This window comes from Oreochromis aureus, linkage group 4, assembly GCF_013358895.1.
Source record: "Oreochromis aureus strain Israel breed Guangdong linkage group 4, ZZ_aureus, whole genome shotgun sequence".
Taxonomy (NCBI): Eukaryota; Metazoa; Chordata; class Actinopteri; order Cichliformes; family Cichlidae; genus Oreochromis; species Oreochromis aureus.
In genome coordinates this window covers 18,662,632-18,687,574 of record NC_052945.1, presented here as the reverse complement: position 1 = coordinate 18,687,574, position 24,943 = coordinate 18,662,632, and the positions used below count along the sequence as shown (strand labels likewise).

At 40.0% G+C, this 24,943-nt stretch overlaps 1 protein-coding gene across 1 annotated transcript; it reads right to left on the bottom strand.

Moving 5' to 3' along the window:
• Positions 1 to 10,415: 10,415 nt before the first annotated feature.
• On the bottom strand, positions 10,416 to 23,739 carry cacng1b (calcium channel, voltage-dependent, gamma subunit 1b). Its single transcript, XM_031730080.2, has 4 exons — positions 23,499 to 23,739; positions 13,246 to 13,320; positions 11,128 to 11,265; positions 10,416 to 10,697 (listed from the first exon to the last, which is right to left on the bottom strand). The coding sequence occupies exons 1-4, from the start codon at positions 23,737 to 23,739 to the stop codon at positions 10,465 to 10,467; spliced, it is 687 nt and encodes a 228-aa protein (XP_031585940.1). The 3' UTR covers positions 10,416 to 10,464.
• Between the last annotated feature and the right edge of the window lie 1,204 nt (positions 23,740 to 24,943).

Genomic DNA, 24,943 nt, shown 5'->3' with positions numbered 1-24,943 from the left:
GCAACAAAAAAACTTGCAAGAACATGAAAATGATCTTCTTATCTTCTTATCTCCAGAAGCTTTATTTATTAAAATACACTGCTCCTGTTATTTTTTTTTCTAAAATTATACCACTTGTCCTTCTCTTTTCTTTTTACTATGAAAGCAGAAAACATGTGATTTACTTAAGGACTCTCTACCCAGAGGACATTTTACTTTTTCATATATGCTCCGTCAGCTCCTCTTCCTCCATGCTGCCTCGAGGCTGGAGAGCAGTGTAAAGTACAAACAGATGAAGCACCGGTAGTGCTTTGCACTCTTGCGCGGGGTTGGATTGCCTTATTACAGGTCTATCTCCTCTCAACAGTCACTACCGATCCAAGTCATTAGACAGCAGAGTGCCTGCTTGAGAGCGCACTGGAGCAGAAAGATATGGAAGGAGGGTGAAGGGTGAGGGGGAAGGGGGGGGTTGAGAAAAAGCAGATAAAAAGAAGGAGGAGACGAACCAATGCCTCACTGTCACTGCCTGCAGAGGAAAGCACCAAGAAGAAAGGAAACGGGAGGAATATGAGGGGAGGAGAGAAGAAGAGAAGATTGAAGCCGACTCAGAAGAGGCAAAACAAAGAAACAGGGTGATTAATGAAAGAAAAACAGAGGGGAAAAGGGAGCGTAATCTGCTCTCGGGCAATAGAGGGAAACATACAGATGAAGGAAATAGAGAAAAAGATCATAAAGCAAAGATGAGAAATGGGAAAAGAAAGAAAAGATAAAAAATCTGGCTGAAGATAAGAAAAATCAGATACAGAACAGAAGATATGGAAGGTGTGGGCAGAAGGAAAAGACACACAAAAAAATGACACAGCGATGAAGACTCATAGAAAACAGCCATGCATGAGAAACAACGAGACAAAGGCTGAAGGAAAAAAAATACAGCAGAGTGGAGAAGCAGAGCAAACTGTGGTAAAAGATGTACTTCAGGCCAACTCGAGTGTTGGTGTCACCGTCTCTCTGAGGTAAAGAGCCTGTAGTTCAGTAGAATAAGTGAACTATCCTGGTAAACACTGCTCTCCCTTATCTTTGGACTGAAGTGTGCATTCAGCCAAGCACTAGGAGAGTGTGTCTGACATCAGAAAAATGCCAATGGGCAGCATACTGGATCCCTGAAACAGTTTGGGTGTTGAAACTTGGAACTTGTTCTTTCAGTGCAGCACGTATGAGATTTTTTTAGGACTAATTAACAGACATAAAATCTGTATGTGGGGTTCAGTTTGAATATATTTATGTTAACAATCTGCCTTAAGGCAGATTGTTTTTCCTCTTTCAATAGCATTCGATTATCTAATCAGCCACTTCTAGATATTATTTGTTGTGCTTCTCCCTTTAAATGTGACTTTTTTTTCCCATCATCCTTATGTAGCTGTGATGCTGTATGGATGCCTTTATGGACATGAACTGTCCATTCCAATCCCCACTGTTAGTGAGTCATCAAGTGTCTACTTGTGTTATATATTGCAAGTAATTGCCACAGTGCCCAAGGGTCCGTTAAGACCGGGACACACATGCATTAATAGGGACAGCTTGTCACGCCCACACATACAAACACTGTGCATGACACATTTCAGCTCTGATGATTTTCTGGGATAAAGAAGAATGATAATGTGACTGAGTTTGTAGCTCTGCTATAGTCCTGAGATTAAACATATTAGATTACTGTCTAATGTAATCAAAATTAGTTATAAACCACTTTATATACAGTTAGGCATTTGTTAGGTACACCTATTCAATTGCTTGCTAAACCAGATATCTAATCGGTCAATCACATGGCAGCAGCTTAGTGCATTTAGGCATGTAGACATGGTCAAGATGACCTGCTGATCTTCAAACTGAAAAAGTTTAAGTGAAGTTGGCATGGTTGCTGGTGCCAGACAGGTTGGTCTGGGTCTTTGGGTCTCGGATTTTCAAACACAGTCATCTCTAGAGTTTACAGAGAATGGTCTGAAAAGGAGAAAATATCCAGTCAGTGGCAGTTCTCTGGGTAAAAATGCTTGCTTAATGCCAGCGTTTAGAGGAAAATGGTCAGACTGCTTCTAGCTGAGAGGAAGGGGAAATGGTAACTCAAATGACCACTTGGTACAACCGAAACTCGCAGAAGAGCACCTCTGAGCACACAACACGTCGAACCTTGAAGATGACCACTAGTGTTGCCACTCCTGTGATCTAAGAAAAGGAAGCGAGGCTACAATTTTAATGAGCTCACCAAAACTGGACAATAGAAGGTTGGAAAACGTTTCCTTGTCTGATGAGTCTCGGTTTCTGTTGCGACATTCAAATGTTTGTTTTTATTTTTATCATAAACATTAAAGCATGGATCCATCAGCTGGTTCAGCTGGTGGTGGTGGTGTAATGGTGTGTGGGATCTTTCTTGGCACATTTTGTACCCTTTGTATAAACTGAATATTGGTTTAATGCCACAGCCGACCTGAGCATTGTTGCTGACCATGACAATCCCTTTAAGACCAGTGTACCCATCTTCTGATGACTGTACTCAAATGGCCGCCACAGTCACCAGATCTCAATCTACTAAATCACCTTTGGGATGTGGAGAAACGGGAGCTTGACATCATGGATGTGCAGCAACTGTGTGATGCAGTCATGCCAATATGGACCAAAATATCTGAGGGATGTTTCTGGCACATTTTTACATCTGTGCCACAAGAATTAAGGCAGCTTTGACGGTACAAGAGGGTCCAACCAGTAGTAGAAAGCTAAAGTGAGTACAATTAAAAGACAGTCAGCAAGCACTGATAGACTATCATAAAATATAATGAGAGATAATAAATTCAACAGCAGAACTATTGGAAGTGTGTTGGCTTCACTAAACCTTTTCTCACACATCAGATTGACATGAACAGAAAAGACTGACAGCTTTAGTTTTGCAGACTGACCTAGACATACTGAGTATCAAGTTGCAAGTAGATTCATAGATCAGCAGGTCAACCATACATTCTGGAGATAACTCTCTAAGAAGCTTAAAAGTTATATTTAAAAGAATTAAAAGTATAAAAAAAACTGTGAGAAAGTGAACTGATCGCTCTCAGCTCCTGAATCTGTGTGTGCAGCCTTGACTGTGCCATATTACTGTCAGGATCATCAAATCATGTGAGCTTTATGTGCAGTATTTGGACCGACCTGATAGCCTATTATTTGTTTATTCATTTCATTCTTGCACAGACATTTTTCTTCAGGTACAGGTCATATATACTTGGATGAGAGATGTTTGTAATTCAGTATTGTGTAGCGGTCTTACTCTTGTTTCTGTCTACTTTGCAGCGTTTGCTGCTGGCAGAGTCTTTAGGCGCTCGTGTTTTCTTTTGCCAGTCAGTCTCCATGGCAAACTTGTGTCCATCTGTGCTTTTCAGGTTGTTATGTGTTTCTCTGTGCTGTCCTCAATCCTGTTTCTTCATTTCATCCTTTTTTTTCTCGTCTGTATTCACCCATCTTGTAAGAAATCTAACCCTGTGATTTTAAGCCTTTTTGCCTGCTCGTACTCTCTGAGGAATAGGGCTGAATGGGAAAGACTGGTACTGTAATGGTGGTGTGTAGAGAATAGTAACAGCTTTGACAGCACTCAGTCAGAGGTCAGGAAAGGGAATGACAGCTCTACATTCATAGGAGTGACTCAGAGGACCGGATGACTGCTGCAGACGTCAGCTTGTTTTTGTCAACTAAGTGAGACAAAGGTGAGATAAACTATGGCGCTTCTTCGACCACATCTGTGTGTGGTTGCACCTTTTTGAGGGTTTCTAGTAAGACTTTTTTAACCACTGACATTTAACACTTACACTTATTGGTCACTTCATATCTCACAGCTTGCTAGTACTGGAGTGGACCATCATTTGCTTTCAGAATTGTTAAGAGTCAACAAGATGCTGAAAACATTCCTCAGAGATTTGGAAGGTGCTCCACAGGACTGAGATTTGGTGACTGTGGAGGCCATTTGAGCACAGTGAACTCATTGTCATGTTCAAGAAGCCAGTTTGACATGATTTGAGCCTAGTGACATAATCTTGTTCCAGGCATCAATCAGAAGATGGGTAGACTGTGGTTATAAAAGGATGGACATGTTTAACAGCCATGCTCAGGCGGTGGCATTTAATCAATGCTCAGGGGCCCTCACGGTTTGTATTGCAGACCAACTCTGGATGGTGCTGAGACTGTGACAGATTCACTGCAGTATTCTCCTGAGCATTAGGTGTCACTAGCCAGACAAAAAATCTGCATCAGGAATAGGAGTATAGGAAACTGCAACAAGGAGCAATCTAGTTGAAGGTTTGCTATTTTTTGCTATTTTGCTATTTTATTTGCCGTGGGAGTCAGATGTCAGAACTGGGAGTTACATCACTTCTGAGAGGGGTGTGTTCCAGTAGAAAGGCCAGAAAAGCAAAGAAAAACTGGATTTCTTTTGTTCCAGGTAAGCTAGCACCACTCATGCATCACTAGCAATACAAAAAAGCTGCTTCTCTTGCTTCTGCTTCTTTTTCTGTGCTTTAAAACGCGGCTGCAGCACATTCACTGATAGATGGATGGACAGCGATCTGTGTATGGATGATTTAAGGAGTCACAAATCACAAGAGTGGCAGCACAGGTTTTTAGTTTTACCAATGTTTATGTGTACTGCCACCATCTTGAAATCAGGATGAAATCAGGGTTGGTGGGGCTTCCTGGACTTTCTGAGATTGAAGTGAGGACACACTTGAAAATTCTTATTCAGAACCTGGAATTTCTGAATTCCTACTTCAAGTGGAATGCTGCATTTTTTCAAAGTTTTCTCCTTTTTCAACATCTCCATCTGTATAATAGTTAAATATAATATAAATCTATGAGCTGCTGCGCTTATATATTATTGAAATTGTAGTAAAACCCACCACGATTGTACACTTTAGCACACCTGCACTGGTCAGTCTGCCTGGGTGACATTACAAATGTTGAGAGATGTACGACCAGCTGAAACAACACCAAAGCATGGATCACAGCTGATGTTACATTGCTTCTGGCGGTCACCACAGTTTGTGATAGTGACAACAGCGGGTATAACCGATCCTTAAGAGATCAATAGTGTCCAAAGAAATGATCCCCCACACCATTACAACAGCACCAGCATCCTCAAATGTCAACATGAGGCAAGATGGATCCGTGCTTTCATGCTATTTATGTCCAATTCTGTATAATTCAAATCTCACAAAAGAAAATATGACTCATCGGATCAAGCAACTATTACTAATTTCCTATTGTTCAATTTTGGTGAGCATGTTGCAGTTATTGCCTTTGTTTTCTGTTCTTAGCAGACAGGAGTGGCACAGGTACAGCAACTAAAAGGAAGACAAGATACTCGTCTTCATTCCTCGGTTATTATAATAACTGTTGCCTTCCCATCAGCTTGAAGCAGTCTGACCACATACTCCTCTGATCTCTGGCAGCAACAAGGCTGGATATTTTTCTCTTTTTCAAACCATTCTCTCTGAACCCCACAGATGGCTGTGTGGGAAAATCCCAGTAGATCAACATGTCTGAAATGCTCACACCAGCCTCTCTGGCATCAACAACCTTGCCATGTTCAAAGTCTCTTAAATCACTGTCTTTCCTACTCTGATGCTAAGATGTCTAAATCCATTGACTTGCTGCCATGTGATTGGCTGATTGAATATTTGCCTTAACATGAAGTTGGACAGGTGTAACTAATGAAGTGACAGGTGAGCATATTTCAATCCACATTTTCCCTAGCATGCATGGAGTAGTTGTTGAAAATAAGGTACTCATATCCGAAATTCCTTGCTCAGACATTCCTTATATTTATTAATGCAATGATTATGCATTGAATAGGATTTGAATGTTTCACCTTATAGTGCGGAAATCTCATCTAACAGAATGCAACATTTTAATTTAAGGCTTAAATCTGCATTTAATTCTCAGTTACTAAAATCTCTAGTCTTTCACTGGACAGTTCTGCTTCTCTACAAAATAAAAGCAGTTCAACAAACATTGTATTAACTTTTTTTTTCTAACCAAAGACAATTGAAAGTCTAACTATAACTGAAATGCAATGATAAAGTGGAATTTATTCCTAAAGGCATCATTGCAGTTGCTTAATTAACTATGAGGGAAAATCTAAAATCAAACAAATGTAGGATGTAGAAAGCACATAGGTGCTCATAGTATATGCTTTGCCCATGCTGCTCTCATTCTTGTAAGTTAAGTATGTCATGAATGATTTAAAGATTTTCATCCATCTATTACATCCACCCCTGAAAAACCTTAACTTGCTGAATGTTAGGCTTTTGATTTTCCAGTAGGTTTGTCTCTCAATTCAAGCACATTTTCTGGTTTAAAGCTTCCCTGAACGTGGTTCACTATTAATTCAGTTTTATGATTATACCACGATAATAAATGTCTCGAGTTGCTTTATACTGTAAGGTAAAGACTCTGTGGTGCTGAAGACACTGTAACTGGAAAGGCAAAGTGAAAAAAAAACAAAACACGGAAAGAAAATCAAATGTTTGGTCAAGAAAGGACTTAAAATCCCACTTTTATTTTGAAATAAATAAACAATCCACTTTGTCACTCTAAAGCTAAACATATCAAAACATAATAGGAGGGAAAGGCCCTGTTTTATTAGTGTTAATATGATTTCAACAGTAATGTAAGTACAGAGGAACTGACATGATTAAGCATGAGTAATAAATTAGTAGACATTTGAGGGTCAATGTGGAAGAATATGCCCCCCAAAAATGTAAAAATGCAACATTCACTTGCACAAAAACAAAGAGTTAAAAAGCTTTACTCAACTTTTTGAAGAATGTAATCTTATTCTTTAAAAAAGCTAATCACTGACATATAAGAGCAATTTTACAAATCAAAAGTAAAAATCACCTTGTTTATATAATTACTATGTTAACACTGAGTCAGTCTTGTTCACAGACCTGGTATAAATGCTTTATTATACATGTTATTATTATTATACATATCTTGATTTATTCTTCGACTGTTAATTATTGTAAAAATGTGATGCCCAGATGCACTCACAAGATCATTTCACATCCTCATTAGTAGTTAATAAAATGAAGATACATGCAAGTTTTATTTAATATTCCTAAAATACAAACGTGAATATCGTACTGGTGTAAGTGAAATTGGATTGTTCTTTCTCAGAAAGACCTCAGAGATAAAAGTAATAATGTCTTCTTGTGTTCTTGAGTGAAGCAGCATCATTCAGGGATCTTTAATTTTGCTGTACCTGCACCAGCTGAATAACTCCGGGGCCAAGTGACTCACTGAGAAATAACATATAAGATGTAGACTGTCTTTTTTTTTTTGTTAACATTTTGTAACAAAACGACTGCCGTCAGGTAAAATCAGACATTGGAGTTTTTGTTGTTGCAGAGATCATCTCTGATTCATTTCATCTGTGAAACTGAATAAAAAGCCGCATCTTTCCGATCACGGTTTTCTTTTGACAGCTAGGATATAAAATTCTTCATGATTTGAATGACTATTTTACATTCAATGACAATACTTTCAAAAAACAACAGCACTAGGACTATTGTTAAATTATTATTATTATTATTATTATTATTAAATTACTGTAAATTTTTAAATGTTCACAACTGATAAGTTGTAAGTGACAATCCTCTAAATAGTTAATAAATAAGCAGTGGATTGATAGGCTCAGTGAGGCTGGAGCTGCTGTTATGGCTTAGTCACACTAGAGTAAAAATAGTATGGCAACCTCTAGTATATTCGTAAATGACTGGTTAAAATCAGTGGTTGCCTGGTGATTGCACAGATTTTTATCTTCTTTTTTTTTGGTTTTATTTGGAGACCAAGATTGCAAGTAGCTGTGATGACCAGCTGGTTGCTCAGAGGTTGAACGTGCAACACCCTAAACCTCTTGGTGACTACTTTCAGTTACCACTTTCAGGATGATTGCACGGGTTAACTGGTGGGAGGAAACTGGTCTCCAAGTAACTGCGGTCTAACTTGGACTGAGTGCAAATAATTGCCTTCTAATTCATAAACACAGACAGATTGCCAAAACATTTCAGTCAACAGGGGACACGACTCAGCTGGTTGCCAACTGGTTTTATTCTGGTTATATTCTTATATAAACGTGAGGTTGCCGAGTGCGTATGTCATGCTGCTGGTGGATTGCTGTCCAGCAGCAACTATGTCACTATATGTGGAGGAATTTGTGAATTTCTCTTTCATATCTACAAGGTTCTGGATGAATTCTGAATGTAAGTAGTTAATATGAATTTCTGTGCACGTAAACAACAGGTTTGCAGCATACGGTAACACATTTGTGATTGCCATATTATCACAAACAGATGTAACCGCCAACTTGAACCTATTCAACTGCAAACTGATAACAGATTGACTCCATCTTATTGCCATTTTATCACTGTCTTGATGCACCAAAGTAACTGAGTGTGACTGGTTGCAGACCCGATCCCCCAGTTCATTCAATAAATTATACAGCATTCATTGAACACTGTATAATTTTGATCTTGCTGTGTTCTCCATCTGCTGGTTCCCATAATGTGGCTGTACAGGCACCTTGCCCATCACTCATGCAGACAAATGAAGAAAAGAAACCACATTGTTCTTATAGTGTGTCACTAGTTTTCAAGTTTAGAAGATCAGTCCAGCATTTCATTCTAGGATAACTGTTTAGCTTACATACTTGAAAATAAGTATTGGGATCAGCGCCCAAATTCTCTATATATCGAGTAAGATATTGCTCTTATATGTAAATGATCAGTGATGTTCTTAAAATTGATGTTTGCAGCGTTTTAACTACTTTTTTCTGGGTCTTGACTAACAACAGAACATTTCTAACATACAAAGCACAGGCCAGAGGTTCAGCAGATATTATTGACAACAGTATGGATCAGAGCTGCTAGACCTAAATCACCAGGGATCTTGAACAGTGACTCAAAAATCAATGACTTATGTCAACAAGGGAGTATCAGGGATGCGGTGTCTCTCTCACGATGATCAATGCCATAGATCGATTGTAGAAAGTTGGAGGAATGAAAAGGCTGACAACCATTACAACTCATTAAAGCGTGTAGGCTCACTCTTCCTATCTGTTGTGGTGGGGTACAGATTTAGTTCAGTCTTTCTTAAAAGAAAAAAAAGTCAGTCTTTCCTTTTCTGATTTATTTGTTGAATTTCAGTATAAAAATGCATTTGAAAATGATCTTACTTTAATAAGGACTAGATTTACTGCAGCTGGACAGTTCTGGTGTCAGATAAATGACTGATGACCAGATACATTGTGAATGTATATGTAACTGCCCAGCAGTTTGGACTTCTTTACAGGCTAATGTGTCAAAAACAACCAAATGTGATGTACAAATGAAAAAGAATCTGTCTTTCTGTCATTTGTACAAAGCATACCATAATACTTTAGACTGATTCATTCCTCAGTTACAGCCATCCACTTGTTGGATCCAATATCCAGTATTAAAAAATCAAACTGCTGATCTATTATATTTACGCCTCGTTAAAACCTGGCATTATATGGGCTCTTGAAGGTGAACCCTGAAGACCCAGTCACACAGGCCTTGAGACCAGCTGGTGACTGCCTACCAACCACTGGTGCCTGACTGATTGGTGAATTGTTGCTCGAGGTTTCTGGCTGTCACTGGGGTAAATTGGTCACACAGAACTATACAGTGTTGCACCAAAATCCTCCTTACAATTGCTTTGGTCAGTAAGACACTGCCATGGCTGCCTGTAGTTTGTGTGAAAGATGCTGACATGTCGGCACTAGCCAAATATATGCTAAGCAGAAAAACTTCAGACTTAATTTCCTTTAATGGAGTAACATTTCAGGAATGATTTACTGGTTAACATACAGACAAAAATGACGAAAAAAACCACGATAAAGGTGATCGCCTGGGACTGTTTGAAGGAATCCACTGTTCAGATGTCACACAGCTTTTGCCAATCATTGATTTATTTAATGTCAGAATGACATTTTCTTCTTTCACGGCAGATCTGGTACCGTAACATAAGTCATAGTTACTTAAAAATATGAATTTTAAGAAAACAGTAATGGGAGCTTTTAGAATTACAGAGTAAAGATGAGTCTTAGCAAATCAGTCTCACATCTCAGATATAATAACTTACTTACTTTTAAACAGTTCCTGGTCCCAATCGTTCTACCATGTGTTGACAACATGACTCTCATTGTATGCTAAATTCTTTTCTGGCTAATTTTAATATTTTGTAAACACTGAATGAAACCAAAGGATATGGTCATGAGAAATCAGGCAGAAAATCTTTTAATGTTTTGGAAAATTGATTGCAATAATAACAGAAAGAGAAAACATCTCCTTTCAGAGCAAAGTTGGTTATAGCTACAGTTGTGTGTGTGTGTGTGTGTTTTCTTTTTTAAAGATATAGCTGTTACATCACCTGTGGCTAATCTAAGGTGTCAGGCTCAGCGTCCATGCATGTCTCCCAGGGGTTACGCGGCATGTGAGGCATGGAGATGAGGAGCAGGGCGACGCCACTGAGGATGAGCAGCGTAAAGGAGGCACAGGCGCAGGTAAAGGACCAGGAGTAGTAGTATTCAATCCAGATGGTCTCATCACTGGCGATCATGCGCTTCACAGACTGGCGCATTACTTCGACAGAGATGATGATGCAAAGGCCTGCGTGCCAGAAAGAGAGAGCTGGTTATAATCGGCTTCAGAAAAAGCAGATGCTTCATTTGCATTCATGCCATTTGTGCTGTCAAGACGGTTCAGTCAAACGCTGTCACAGTTTCTCGTTTATACTAGAAGATTGTCAGTTTTATTTTAAGTTTGGAACAGATCGGAGCTCACACCAATCATAGGTAATTTAACACTTAGATATTTGAAATTGTCACCTCAGAGAAACATCAACTCTATCGGCATTTGACACCTCTCTGTCTCTCTGTCTCTCTGTCTCTCACACACACACAAAACAATTTTATTAACTCTGCTAAATTAGTTGCATAAGTAACATTTATCACCAGTGAAGAGGGTGTGCAACACGATGACATTGACACAGCTCATATTGAGCTGTAAATACAAGGCAAAATCATCTGCAATAGCTAACCTGCAAAGGCAAAAAACATCCCAGCAGGCCGGAGCAGATAGTCCCGCCCTTTACCAAAGGAGAAGATTACACACAGGGTGCCCAGGATCATGAAGAACAGACTGAAGATGGCAATGGCTGCTGCTGAGATATTGTACTCTGCAGAAAGAGAAGAAAAAAATGAGTAGAAATTAGTAAGAAGTAGATGAACAAAAAGGGGAAAAGAAGAGAGGGGAAAATACAGTAAACACGGTCGTCTTTGAGAGCAGGGGAAGAAAAAGAAGCAAAAGTGGAGGTGATTAAAAACCGAGACAGTGGGTAGGAACAGAAGGGGAGGATTACAGTATCGTTTACATAATAATTGTTTCAGTACTGCGCTCAGCCGAGTTATGTCACAGATAATTAGCCTTTAAATTAGCCCCACTTTAAAAACAACAGCCATTTATCCAAACTGGCAATAATGCCGCTTGCATGACAGATAAGATGCTGAAGGCTTATAACAAGATGATTAGAACTTGTCGCTCTCTTCCCGCCCTCTTCCTTTTTGTCTGTTTTCCAGATAAAGATAATCTATTCTTTTCTTCTCTGTAACACTCCAGCTGTGACTCAAATGATCCTCGGAGCGTCCTATTCCATTTCAGCACCCCGGCTGGGGAATAACACCGAGTGTAAAACAACCTTACACTCCGTCTTTCCAGTGCAGGTTGTTTTTCAGGACTTTTTGTCTGTCTGTGTGTATGAAGGTATGCGAATGCATCCCAGTGTTTGTACATTTCAGACATAGTTACGTGTTTGTGCCTCACTGCTGAGCAGGTGTTTTCAGACGGTCTGAATTTGATGTTTTTTCTTGTATTTTATTCTGCGTAAAGTTTTCTGTTATAATTTATTTTTAGACTTTAAAAAAATCATATATATTGTTTATTGCATTTGGGGTTTTTTTGGTCTCAGTGTTGTAAGTGATGTTTCCAGCCATACTTGTATGAAACATATTATAAATGCCTTTACATGGAGTCATATAAGTACCATAATAAAGCATGAATCTGCAGAAGGCAAACACTGCTCAATACACAATAAAAATCCAAACATAAAGCAATAACTATAGCCATAAATATTTTACATATATTTTTTCATGTATCTCTGCATATATTTTTATCATATGAAAGTATATTTATCTTGTATTATTCTACTACAAGATAAAACTATGAATTCTTGTTTTTCCCATTTCCCATTCATCTATTTTTAAAAATATTCTTGATATTAGCAAATTTCATTAGTGTTTACAGGGTACTGTAAATGTCCTGCCCTGGTCTTTACACTATATGGACAAAAGTACTTGGCAAGCTACAGATTACACCTACAGGAGCTGCTCAGCCATTCAAACCTATGCCACGAAGCTCCTGGCAGACAGTTTTGCCAATGTTAATGCTGCAGGAGGTTGGTGATTCTGCAGTCTTTGAGTCAGCAGAGTAATGGTGACTTATACCCACCATGGCAACCCTGGTTTGCCTATTTGTGGCTAAACACTTCCATATAACACAGCACACAGTAAGTGATGGAAAATCTAGGAAGAGAGAAATTCAATGTGCTTTTTAGAGTGACCCATTTTTTATAGATGTTTGCAAAGGCTGAATTCATGGCTAGATGCTTGATTTCATACACCTATGGATATTGGACTGAAAGCACCTGAATTTAAAAATTAAGAATATATAGTGTATACTGTGAAGTGCATATATATACATATACTGTACCTGTGGACTGTACCTATACTAACATTATCATTAACATCTAAAGCAGTGTTCTCTAAACATATATCTTTATGTCTGTGTGCAGTGTGTCTTTCTCTCTACCTGAAGTTAAAAGCATCAGCTTGTCACCATAAGAAGAAAGTAGCTTTTTCACTGAATCACATTTACTTTGAAAACACAAAAGGGATAAAAAGATCAAATCTGAGGCTGTAGAAGATTCATTTCTCATCTGATTTCTGTGAGAAATGGTGTGCACTGTATTTATGTTAAAGCTTTATCTTATTATATAGAAAATCAAAAGGCAAACCACAGCTTTCTGCCTGTTATACTTTTTTTTCAGAGTTGGGAGCTGTTGTAACACATGTAGCCTGTGTGGCTTTGAGGAAACACCCACCTTTCTGGGTCTTGACTTCAAAAACTTCAGCTTCCTCCCCCGATGTAAAGTGTTTGAAGTAGGAGCAGTTTTTTGCTGCAGAGTAAGAAAGGATGGGGAAAAGAGGTGAGAGAGGAGGAAAGAGGGAGATGAAACAGGAGGGTGAGACAATAGTGCAGACTGAATCCTTGTAGTCTGTTAGAAAACCATATGAATTAATTACACACACACAGACACATACAAAGCTATGACAAACTAAACAGGGATTGTGGTTTGTTGCATTTCTACTAACCTAAACCTGTTTTTGTCCATGCTGTGCTTTAAACTACCTTATTTATCAGCTATTATTCTATCAATAGACTTTATGAAACTCATGCCTTGTGTATCTAGAACTAATTTCACACACCTGAAACACCTGATAATCATACTATACTGTCACTTGTAACTTTTTTGAAAGTTAATTATGGTTAATATACAATCTGTGCATTGTGTTCATATACAATATTCTTGATTTATTACTTCTAACGAGCAGTACTCTGGACTAAAATCTTTATGTCCCTTTACTGTGAAGGATGGCAATTTTCACAGTACAGTCTGTGGGATGCTCTAACGGCTCCAGTCCACACCAGAGCCGCCGATTGATCACACTGACAAAGCTGAACAGCTTCCACCTACGTAGATCTGGTAGCAAGGTAACATTACTGACTGACATTTTACAGTTATGACTGATACACTACATTAAATGGTGCATAAGACTATTGTGAGCACACAGTACTGCAAAAACAGTCTTGTTGGTTTTATCATCTAGAAATCTTGTAGATTTGCATAAACAAATGTTTCTTTTTATAATACTGTTGTGACAATGAACATCTAAACTCTTCCTTAACTCTTCCTAATTACCTTGTTTCTGGAAATTTCTCTAATGTGGCTATATGTAAAGTGGCAGCCGACTAGGGAGGTTGAGAATGAAGATCCTGTGGGACTTCTAGATGCAGATGGATCCAGATACAGATGATCTATCTGATGATGGCTAACCAAGTGGGCATAGCAGTAGTGGACAAGAAGAGGAAGAAGGTCATAGTGACAGATGTAGCTATAACGAGTCATAGCAACATCAGAAAAAAGGAAGATGAGAAGTCTGAGAAGTACCAAGAGCCAAGAGAGGAGCTGGAGAAGATGTGGAACAGGCAACAGTGGTCCCCTTGGTAATTAGAGCATGTGGGGCAGGGACTCCCAAATTGGGTGAGTGGTTCCATCAGATCCCACAAACGACATCCAAGATCTCTGTCCAGAAGAGCACAGTCCTAGGAACCGCAAAGATGCTGTGCAGGACCTTTAAACTCTCATGCCTCTGGTAAAGGACCCGAGTTTGAAGGATTAAGATCGCCCACAGGGTGAGTGGAGAATTTGATATATATTGCAAATAAAATGCTGTTAGAAAACATACTAAAGCTCAAACTGAATAGGAAAAAAGGTAATCAAAGAGACAGATGGGCTGGTCTACTGGCATTTTCTCACACAACCATTTCTATGATTTGCAGAGAATGTCCAAAAAAGAGAATATATCCAGTGCCCTGGGTGAAAATGTCTCATTGATGCCAGAGGTCAAAGAAACTTGTTACAAACAAGGTATGCAGAAGAGCACTCTGACCACACAACACATTGAGCCATGAAGCAAATAGACTACAGTAGACAATTTATATAGGCTCATCAAAACTAGAGAATAGAAGATTGGAAAAACGTTGTCTGGTCCGATGAGTCTCGGTTTCTCCCCCGAAATTCAAATGGTCAAGTCAGAATCTGACATAAACACCATGAAAGCGTGGAGCCTTCCTGCCTTAGTTCAAAGTTTCAAACTGCTGCTGGTGGTGTAGTGATGTAGGGCAGCGGTCCCCAACCCCCGGGCCTCGGACCGGTACCGGTCCGTGAGTCGTTTGGTACCGGGCCGCGAGAGTTGAGGCTCAGGTGTGAAATGTATGGTTTTCAGGGTTTTTATCGGTTTTCAACGTTATTTTGTTATCGTTTTTATCGTTAACTCGGTTTTCCTGGGTCTTTTCACGTGTGTTATGAATAAATCTTCTTTTTTTCGGTACCGGCACTAGTTTTATTTTGTTGTATTCATCCGCGACACCTCATTGCCGGTCCGTGAAAATATTGTCGGGCATAAACCGGTCCGTGGTGCAAAAAAGGTTGGGGACTGCTGATGTAGGGGATATTTTAATTAAAAGAGAAAGAAAGTAAGAGCTGGTACTTTAACTTGTCAGTTACTGTTCTTACTGTCTTGGAGCAGCTGTGACCAGATAATTTCCTTCCGGATTAATAAAGAATTCTGATTCTGATTAATTTCTTGGCACACCTTCGGTCCCTTAGTACCAACTGAGCATTATTTAAACGCCACAGCCCACCTGAGTATTCTTGCTGACCATGTCCACCCATTTATAACCACTGTGTACCCACCTTTTAATGGCTGTTTCCAGGAGAATATTGAATCATGGCACAAAACTCAGATCATCTCAAACTGGTTTCCTGAACATGACAATGACTCCACAGTCACCAGATTTCAGTCCAATTGTGCATCTTTGGGATGTGGTAGAACAGGAGATTTGGATCATGGATGTGCTGCAGACAAATCTGCAACAACTGTGTGATGCAATAATGTCAATATGGACAAAATCTCTGAGGAATGTGTCCAGGACCTTGTTTAATCTAAGACATGAAGAATTAAGGCAGCAATGAAGTCAAAATGAGGTCCAACCTAGTACCAGCTAGGCATGCCTTATAAGGTGGCTGGTGAATTTATGTCTGAAATTAAATAAAAAGAAAGTAGTCTCAAGTTTGCTTCTTTCTTTTACAGGTAAGCTAATTTAGACTGTAAAATGCTAGCGTTCTGCAAATTAATGCTAAGTGGTCGATTAAGGACATATCAAAACAATTCAAAAACGAACAAACAGAAACGTAGATGTATAAATAAGAAACGTCCATTCATGTCGTTTGATGGTGACACTACAAAAAGGTCGGCGTCAGATATTCTCTGCTGCATGGTTCTGTGGCGTCCTTAATACTCACAACACTTAAAAAAAATAACACTGATAATGGCTGAAGTTCCTCTTTGGCTTTATGATCCCAGTATGCTCAACACCCCCCTCCAAATCAAAGCGGTGCTCTGTGGCTTGCCATCATCTTAGAATAAAGTTTATACTGAAATCCTTCACTGTCTCCCCTGTTGGCTGTATTCCTCTGAAATGAGTTCACACCGATTTCTACAAGGGAATGATGCATCTCTGCACTTTGCTTGCCCAAACTCTGCTCCTTTGACCACAATCTTCAAAATAACCTCATAGCTGTAGAAAAATGATTCCTGGGTGCAGTCATTTCCCACACATTTATCTATCTATTTGTTGCCTCTGAAGGTGGAGTGGACCTTAAAGGCCAAGCGAGTGTCCCTTCGTTCCCTCTCGCTGAGATTAAACCCATAAAGCAGACAGGTGCTTTCTCTGTCTACACAGAGATGGACAATGTTTGTGTGCCGGTGTCTGCCTATATGTCTGTGTGTGTGTGCATGTACTACGTGTGTGTACCAGGAAACAGTGGCGCTGTTTGTTACTCAGGATGAGAAAGAATCACTAAAGAGGTAACCTAGCAACAGGCTGCTGCAGGTCTTGGCTAGCCTGAATGCTATTTGCACATGTAAAAGCATATCAAGGGGACTGTGCTCGTACGTGTGAGCGTGTGCATGGGTGTGTGTGTGAGGCTGGAGGTGGGGCCGAGGTCAAAGTGCAGCACAGACATTATACAGATATTATTAAAATAATATATTATATAATACACAATAAATTATTTTTATCGTTCTTCTTTCATTAAGCGTCTTTACCTCTGAGGCTAATCTAATCTGACTTAATATGTGTTTGTGTGTGGCTGTGAGATTTTCTCCTGTCTCTTTGAAGACCGTTATCTGCCTTCCACACAAAGATAAGACAAATAAAAGACCCTTAGAATTACACAAAGAAGCTCCAAAAGACAAAACCATTCTTTAATTGTTTTATCCTGATTGAGAGTTTCGATGTTGAAAGTAATAAAACATTATTGTTGCTAATCCTCTGAAGCTTCCCCGTCTGTGTGTGCGGTTTATGTGGGTAACAGTGATCTATCTCCTGAAATTTGCTGCACTTTTAAGTAAGTCTTAAGCTGTCACTAGCTGCTCGTCAAAAAAACAAAACAGTTGAATATTGTCCAACTACTGCCCCCTAAGCACCGGACATTCGCAGACATTTTTATAGCCTGTGTTGTGTTTTCAGGCTGTTACAGACTTGAATTCAGACAGATACTTCCAATAATTAAGTGTTGATTAGAGATCTAAAACATGCATTCATACAAACACAGCGAGTCAGGTTGAACCTGGTTCAAAAGCGATGCTTAGTAGATGCTTGATCACACTTAGCTGTCTACATTCATCTAATGCATTAAACTGATATTTTGTTTATTGTGAAATGGTCATGATGACACAGCCACTCCATTTCAACATAATAGACTTGAGAACAATGGATACTTTCTCTGCTTTGGGCCAGATTCTGCAAACCCTATAGACTGTAAAATATATAGTCACGATGCTGCTTTTACATGAGCAAGACAGCTTGGAGAAATAGCCTAACAGTCTAGATGGAACACAAATGGTGACAATACAAAGTCATTAAAGAGCAATGCATTGTTTTTCCCTCCAGTGTGGGCAGGATTTAATAGTGTTCAGTCTCCATTCTAACAAGCTGATGACCTCTGTGGAAAACATGGAAATAATAGAGCCTCATTGTTAATGTTGCAGCATGGAGCTGTAGCTACGCTCAATGTTACAACACTTTCAATTAAAATTTAATCTAAATATTTTCAGTCCAGTAACCCTTGGGGAGTGAAAGTTTATGAAACACACTGTAACACACAACTATAAGTGGGATTTATGTATTTTAAAAATTATACACAGATGTATGTGCAATAAATCTGGAAAAATGCAGGTTGATGTTAACAAACTAAGCCATCATTATGACTTGAATACCTAGTACCTAACAGATATTTCACATTATGATCTTTGAACTGCATTTTATATATTGTAAAAGCTTTAACAGAACTTGTTTGTAGCTTCAAAGTTAAATCAGAGCCTCAGATTTTTTTTGTTGCAAAAGTAGCATGCCAGTCTCCACACAGTCATTTTTACATTATGTGATTTGCTGATTCATTGGAAGAAAAAAAAAGATCACACCAAATAACTAGAAAAACTCAAAGTGTTAGAAAATGAAAAGTCCAGAGAATAAATGCCTCTTTTCCTCATTGCTTAAAACAGACAGAAGACAGGGCGGGCAGCTCAACACATTTTCAATCTGAGGTGTCAAAAGCCGCCGGCATCATGGAGATATGCATACGTGATTCATCAAAACAATTTAACCGCACTGCTGCTTTGTGCGTGCCAAAAAAATTGTAACTTCTGTTGCCAAGTTACGGTTACCCTGATTGCAATCCAGCACAAACATTAACATTTTGAATTTTAGCAAAAGCACGCTGCCCACAAATAGTTGAAAAAAAACAAACGCGAAAAACAAATCAGGCACGATGGTTAATCTAAACAGTGAGCATTCACAGAAGAAGAGAACATCTGGGTGCGTATCATCGACCTTGCAGTCAGGGTAATGGGGAGATTTAGTTCCAGGGGAGAGTGATTAGGACGAGGTATCGCCTGTCATTTTAGTTTCACCTCTTTCCATTAAACTCTGCTGCTGCCACCTTCTATCTTTGATGTTCAGCTTCCAATTTACCCATTCCTTACTCTTCATCCTCCCCGCTCTACCTGTCACTACGCCTGTTTCTTTCTTCCACCTTAGCTCTTCCTTTCAGTCTTCCTCCAGTTAAGTATTCCTGTGGTTTTTGCGCTACGGTTAAACAGAATTACTTCTATGTTTTTAAACATAATAACCTAGAGGATTGTACAGAATTTGCTGCAGAATTGTCAAAGAAAACATAACATTAGGTGATTAGGGAACTGTTCTGGTTTTCTAGCTAAACAGAGTGACCGAGTAGTTCTGGGTCAATGTGAATGGGATGTATCATGGTGGTATTTGAATGGCTATTCCGCCAGAGCACCGGTATCTGGGACAAAACAGGACAGGAGAGTCCTCACTACCCTCATGTCTCCTGTGTGTATCCCATCGGCGTAACTTTGTGCTGAACATTGGGGGGGGGGTCAAGATCTCTGTTTAAATAAATAAATAAATCTGGGTAAATTCCCAGATGATTAAACATGCAACTATTTTGCTGGTAATACCTGAAATGAGTAAAGAAAATCAACAGCCTATTTATGCAAGATAATTCATATTTTATTGGGGGGGGTTATATTGGTTGGGTCTGATTATTGGAGGGGCCATAACCCCCCTAACCCCCTTGGAAATTACGCCTCTGGTGTGTCCTGACCTTTATTATGAAATTTAAAACAGCAAAGTTTCTCAGTCCTCAGCTCATCCTGCAAGCAACACCAGCCCTGAGCTCTGTAATTTCTTTTTATATTTCTCTAATTTACATATCGTGGAATGATTCATCTGAAATTTTGAAGCTGTGAGTTGTTTTCTGAATATCAAATTCCAGCGACACACCTCCGCAGTTTTGGGCTCTGCGCTCAGAGCATGGTTGGAAAGAAAGAGAAAAGGGTGGCTCAAGGTGATGTTGGTGCTACTGTGTCTATGAATCGAGGGCATCGGAAAGGCACTGTGTCAGAGGGAAGCTTTTATACTTGAAGGTGTTTTTTGGAGCTCCAAAAAAACACCATGATGGTTGACCTCTTGGAAGCAGTAAAACATCATTGATAATGAACTCTTCTCCCTCGCTTCTCTGAGCACATATGTGAAAGAACACATACGTGCGCACAAAAGCACCATTTGCGCTCTTGATTTCCCAGCCGAGCTGCATGATGCGATCCATAAAGGGTTTGTTTGGTTTTTACAGCACTCAAGCTGTCATGCGTCATTTGTGGGAAGCTAATTTCAAAAGTCATTTGGGTTCACTGCTTTGCTGCCGCTGTTACGCAACCCTTCGCAGAACCTGTGTAATTGTGTCTATATGAAAAAAGGGGTTTGTGTACGCTCCTCATGACGACTGACTCCCCCTCTGTTTGGGAAAATGCAAATCTGTGTTATTAAGTCCAATCACTGCTGCTTGCTTGGGTATACTCTTCATCAAGGATGTAATCTGTTATAGTGCACTCATGAGCAATCTGTTTTTTTCCTTCTTTTTATTCTTGACACATTAAATTTAGAAGCAGATAAAGTAACATGGGTGTTAGCCCGTCAGCCCCTCTGCTTGCTTTTGCTTGCCTTCAGAACCTGGCATGCTTGTACATACTCCACATATTTTGGTGTCATATTTGTTGCCTGGACTAATAAATCCTAAACTATCAAAGTAATTAATTAGAACTGCATGGCCAGCCACACTAATTGGATTTTAGCTGTTGTCTGCAATCAATTAGAACAGTCAAATTTACTTTTCAATGCAGACCTAGTTGCACTGTTTTGTTGCCTGGCTTTTTAAATTCAAACAAAAGACCCCTTATGTAAAAAAAGACACTCGAGTATTTTAGGCACATACAATGTGCACTCTACCTAAACCCTCACCGCTCAGCCTCGTAGCACTCCATCAAGAAACAAGAAGACCTCTGAAGGCAGAGAACGGCTGTTTCTTCCGCAGTCCTCTCTCGCCTCATGTCAAACTGCACAGATCTGGCAGACTGACCTGGTGGATGGAAGTGGAGAAAAGCATCTCAGAGGATGCGTTTTGACACCTTTTCTTGGGCACTGGAGCGGGTCAGTCAGCCTGGTAAGGATGTTCAGTGACACAAAGCACAAAATAGGCTGACCAATCAGCGTCTTGCCCGGCGTCGTCTTTGGATTACAGGGCATAAAAGGAAGCTAGAACTAGAGAAGCACCGCCATGCCTACAGAGAGCAGCAGGGTCACAAATGAGAAGAGATGGGCTTGTGTAACCAAAACTATTCAGCCTGGCGTGGGAGTAAAATGCTAGAGCAACCACACACCAAAATCTCTAGATCTTTTCAGCTGATATGAGAGAATGACTCATTTTCTCTCATTACCCAGATGTGAAAGCATCATGGTGGTTGTGGGCATGTAGCCAAGGGGTGTCTGACAAAACAGCTGGTATATTTTTTTTCTTTCTCGCCGCAGATGGAAACAAACTTAAGGCTAAGCTGAGCTCTTGGTGCTGCACAGAAAGGCAAGTATAGTCTGCTAGGTGGCTTCTCTCTGCTGAGTCCTGTGAATTTCAGGGGAGCATCCGGCGCCAGAGAAGCACTTGAGATTTTGCACAAATATTCTGACACTGTTTTAGTGCTTCTGTCAGGCTGTGATGGTTGTGACTGGATCATTTGTCATACTGCATGCTGCCCTTCATGCATTCCACAGGTGACTGACTTGTCCACAAGGAAAACAAATCCCCAGCACTGGTCTTAATAAACAAAAATGTATCTGTCACTATTTTTGCAAGGTGTTCAGATTTTTATGACAGGTAGCTGTCACACCTCTTTTCCGCCTGCCTTTTGCCTCCACCTCAATTCGCATGAGATACATGAAGTAAAATAAGATGCAGCATCATCTTTCCTGACAGAAAGTCTCATCTCTCTCCTCCATCTTCAGACTCTCTAAAAGAGCACCCAGTCTCGCTCTCTCCACATAGGCATTCCTGCCTTTACAAGCCCAAGCAATCGTCTGTTTTCTTCCCCCCAAGTCCTCTTCATTCCTCCTGAGTCTCCCAGGTGTGCTCTAACTCATGAGCTGGAGCGGGAAGCCACACTTCATTAAGGCCTGCGCTGATCCTGAGGTGCTGAAGCCGGAGGCAAAGTCAATGACAGAGTCAGAGCGAAATCTTTCAGTTAATCTGCAAGGCACGCACACACAGCCAGAGGCCAGGGAGAGACACTCTTTACCCCCAGGGCTGGCTCTGTTCAGAGAGAGTTTCTAATTAAAGACTTTTTTTGGTGGAAAAAGAGTCTTAAATGAAAGCTAGACTTGTGTTTTTGACTTATTTTCAGAGTTACAGTATGAAATGTTACGCAAGTATCCAAAAGGACTTCTACAATGACTTGAAAATTACCTGACTTTTTTGAAAGATTTTGCACCATCTTTGGCTGTCTTGTACTTTTGCCTTCTTCTTTTTTTAATAGCTTGCAATTAACGGACTTCTTTCCACAGCTGAGTGAATTTAAGCATCCTTCAAAACGCTGTTTATCAGCGGCATCAGAAAAAAATCCTTAAAAATGGCTCTCTAGACAGTTTTATGTCTATTTTGATCAAAGCCAGTTGCAAATCTGTTTTGACACTATGAGTCAGACAGCACAAAAGAGGTATCAGTTAAAAAGCATCTGAACTTTCATTTTAATATAGAATGAGTCAGACAGTATTTTGACAAATGATGTAAGACTATGCTGTTTTCTGAGAAACAGCAGGGAAATTAGAGGAAAAGGCTGTGAGGTAAACGGAGTTTTATTTCTCTTTGTACTCTGGAAGTTGAAGAGCCCGAACGGAACAAATTCAACAAAGTCATGTTAACTGTGAAATACGCAAAAAAAATAAAATAAAAACTCCATTCACACTTCCATTGTGCACTTGACTTCAGCCGTTGGAATGTGCTTAATTGGCAGTCTGTTCAGTGACTTCCTCTGAGGAAGATAATAATGGTTCACTGGGAAGCTGGTCATAGAGCTGTTAAACATTCAGTCCAAGCACATGTCCGTGTGTGCGTGTTTGTGTGAATGCATGCACACATGCCAGCACGTGCCAACATATGTGCTGGCATGTGGCATTGTATGCGTGTGAAAGGAGAAAATAGAGAAAGGGACAGCTGCACAGATGGAAAAAAAAAGCTGACCAGCACTGCTGCACGCTCACACTGACACTTGAGCCTCACACTGCTCTGCTATTTTGATTTCGTTTTTAGCACTGAAAAAGATTTTTAGCGAATAAGAAAAGGTTTGTTTCCAGTTTCTCCTAAAAATAGTTTTAGGAGGAATACATTTTTTCCTGGTATTTTATCTATTCAATTACATGAATTTATAAAGCTCTAATTATTACTCACCAATTCCAATCCACATTTCACAAAGTTTTCATCTTCTCACTATAACTCCTGAAAACTCAAGCCAGGAAAGCTTTCCATCAGCTACCACATAACAAATCCACAAATCAGAATAAATTAAAGATAAATAAGACATGAAGATCACCTTGACCTCAACTTACCTCCAGGTAAGCTGATTGGCCCGCAGCCTTTGCCCTGAGGGTCCTCTTCCACGATGAAGATGCTCTTCTTGCAGAGCCTCCAGAGGCCAAAGTGGGCCGCCTCGCAGGTGGCGTTGAGCTTCTCCACCCGGGGGCTGAGCACAGCCCAGTGGTCAGTCACCACCGCCGCCAGCATTGCTGACATGCCGACGACGATCACCACGGATGTGATTTTGACCTTGGTCGCCTGCTCCTCGAACATGTTTCTGGTCTTTTCCGAGCCAATGACGCAGGTTTGCACGTCCCTGCGAGTGTGCGAGTCAGTCAAGGTTGTCTCTGTGCTGTTTTTCTTCAGGTCCTTGGTGTCAGATGTTGACTCTGGAGGTTCCCACGTCCTGACTAAAGCTTCACTTCACTGCTGGTGTCCTCTCCTCTCTCCTTCTCTCCAAGGCTCTTTCTTTCTCATTCTCTGCTTTCTGCCTTGTGGTTGGTAAAAAGGGGCCAGATAACAGTGCCCTAGTTTCTACCTCGCTCCTCTCTTCCTCTCCCTCCCTTGTTGCCTTTAGTGAGCTGAGACCATTCAAATATAAGTAGATGATGTACCTGGTAGAGCTGACACCTGTACACTAAACACTACCCACCAGGTGAGTTAAGATCAGATGCTTTCCGTTTAAGTTTTGCTAAAGTCTGTTGATCATCTCTACTTTTGCAGTTTACTGCAACATCAAAGATGATACAGTAAAAAATCTCCAGCAAATGGTGACAGTGCTTTTCAATATTTCACTGATATGCCAAACACAGATCAATCCATCATTTATCCAGAACATTCACTCTCCCATCTCTCTGTCATATTCTTATTCAGTCCAATCCATTTCCAGCTCAATTGTCTCAGGCTCTCTGTGCCAGGGGACTCCAGAGGCAAAGATGTCCTCTATTAGTTGTCTTCTGAATAAGCTGATCTACTTATTCAGCCAATCAGAAGTCAAGGTTTGACCCAAGGGTCCCACCTGATGCCAGCAGCTGATCCAGATACAGAAAGACACAAAAGAAGCCTCTAAAATTTGAGGTTTATTCGACTGACAGAAGAGTGTTATTTAAGATTTATAGAGTTTTACACACCGGTGTGTGTGTGTAGGTGTGTGTAGGTGTGTGTAGGTGTGTGTGTGTGTAGGTGTGTGTGTAAGGACTGAAATCCTACAGGTGTCTTTGGAAAGCTGCACACAGAAGTGTTTTCATCATACCTCAAATCTGATTTTATACAAAATGCTTTCAGAGGTGTAACCAAAAAACAAAATATTACACTGTTTGAAGATGGGATAAAAAATCTGGTAAAGCCTGATGCACTTCAAAGGCACAATCAACCATTTTCCTATGATAGGCTTGAGTAAATGGACATGCTTTTAATAAACCACTGTGACCCACATTAGACAGGACTCTGGCCCATTTTCTGTCCTGAAACACTCACA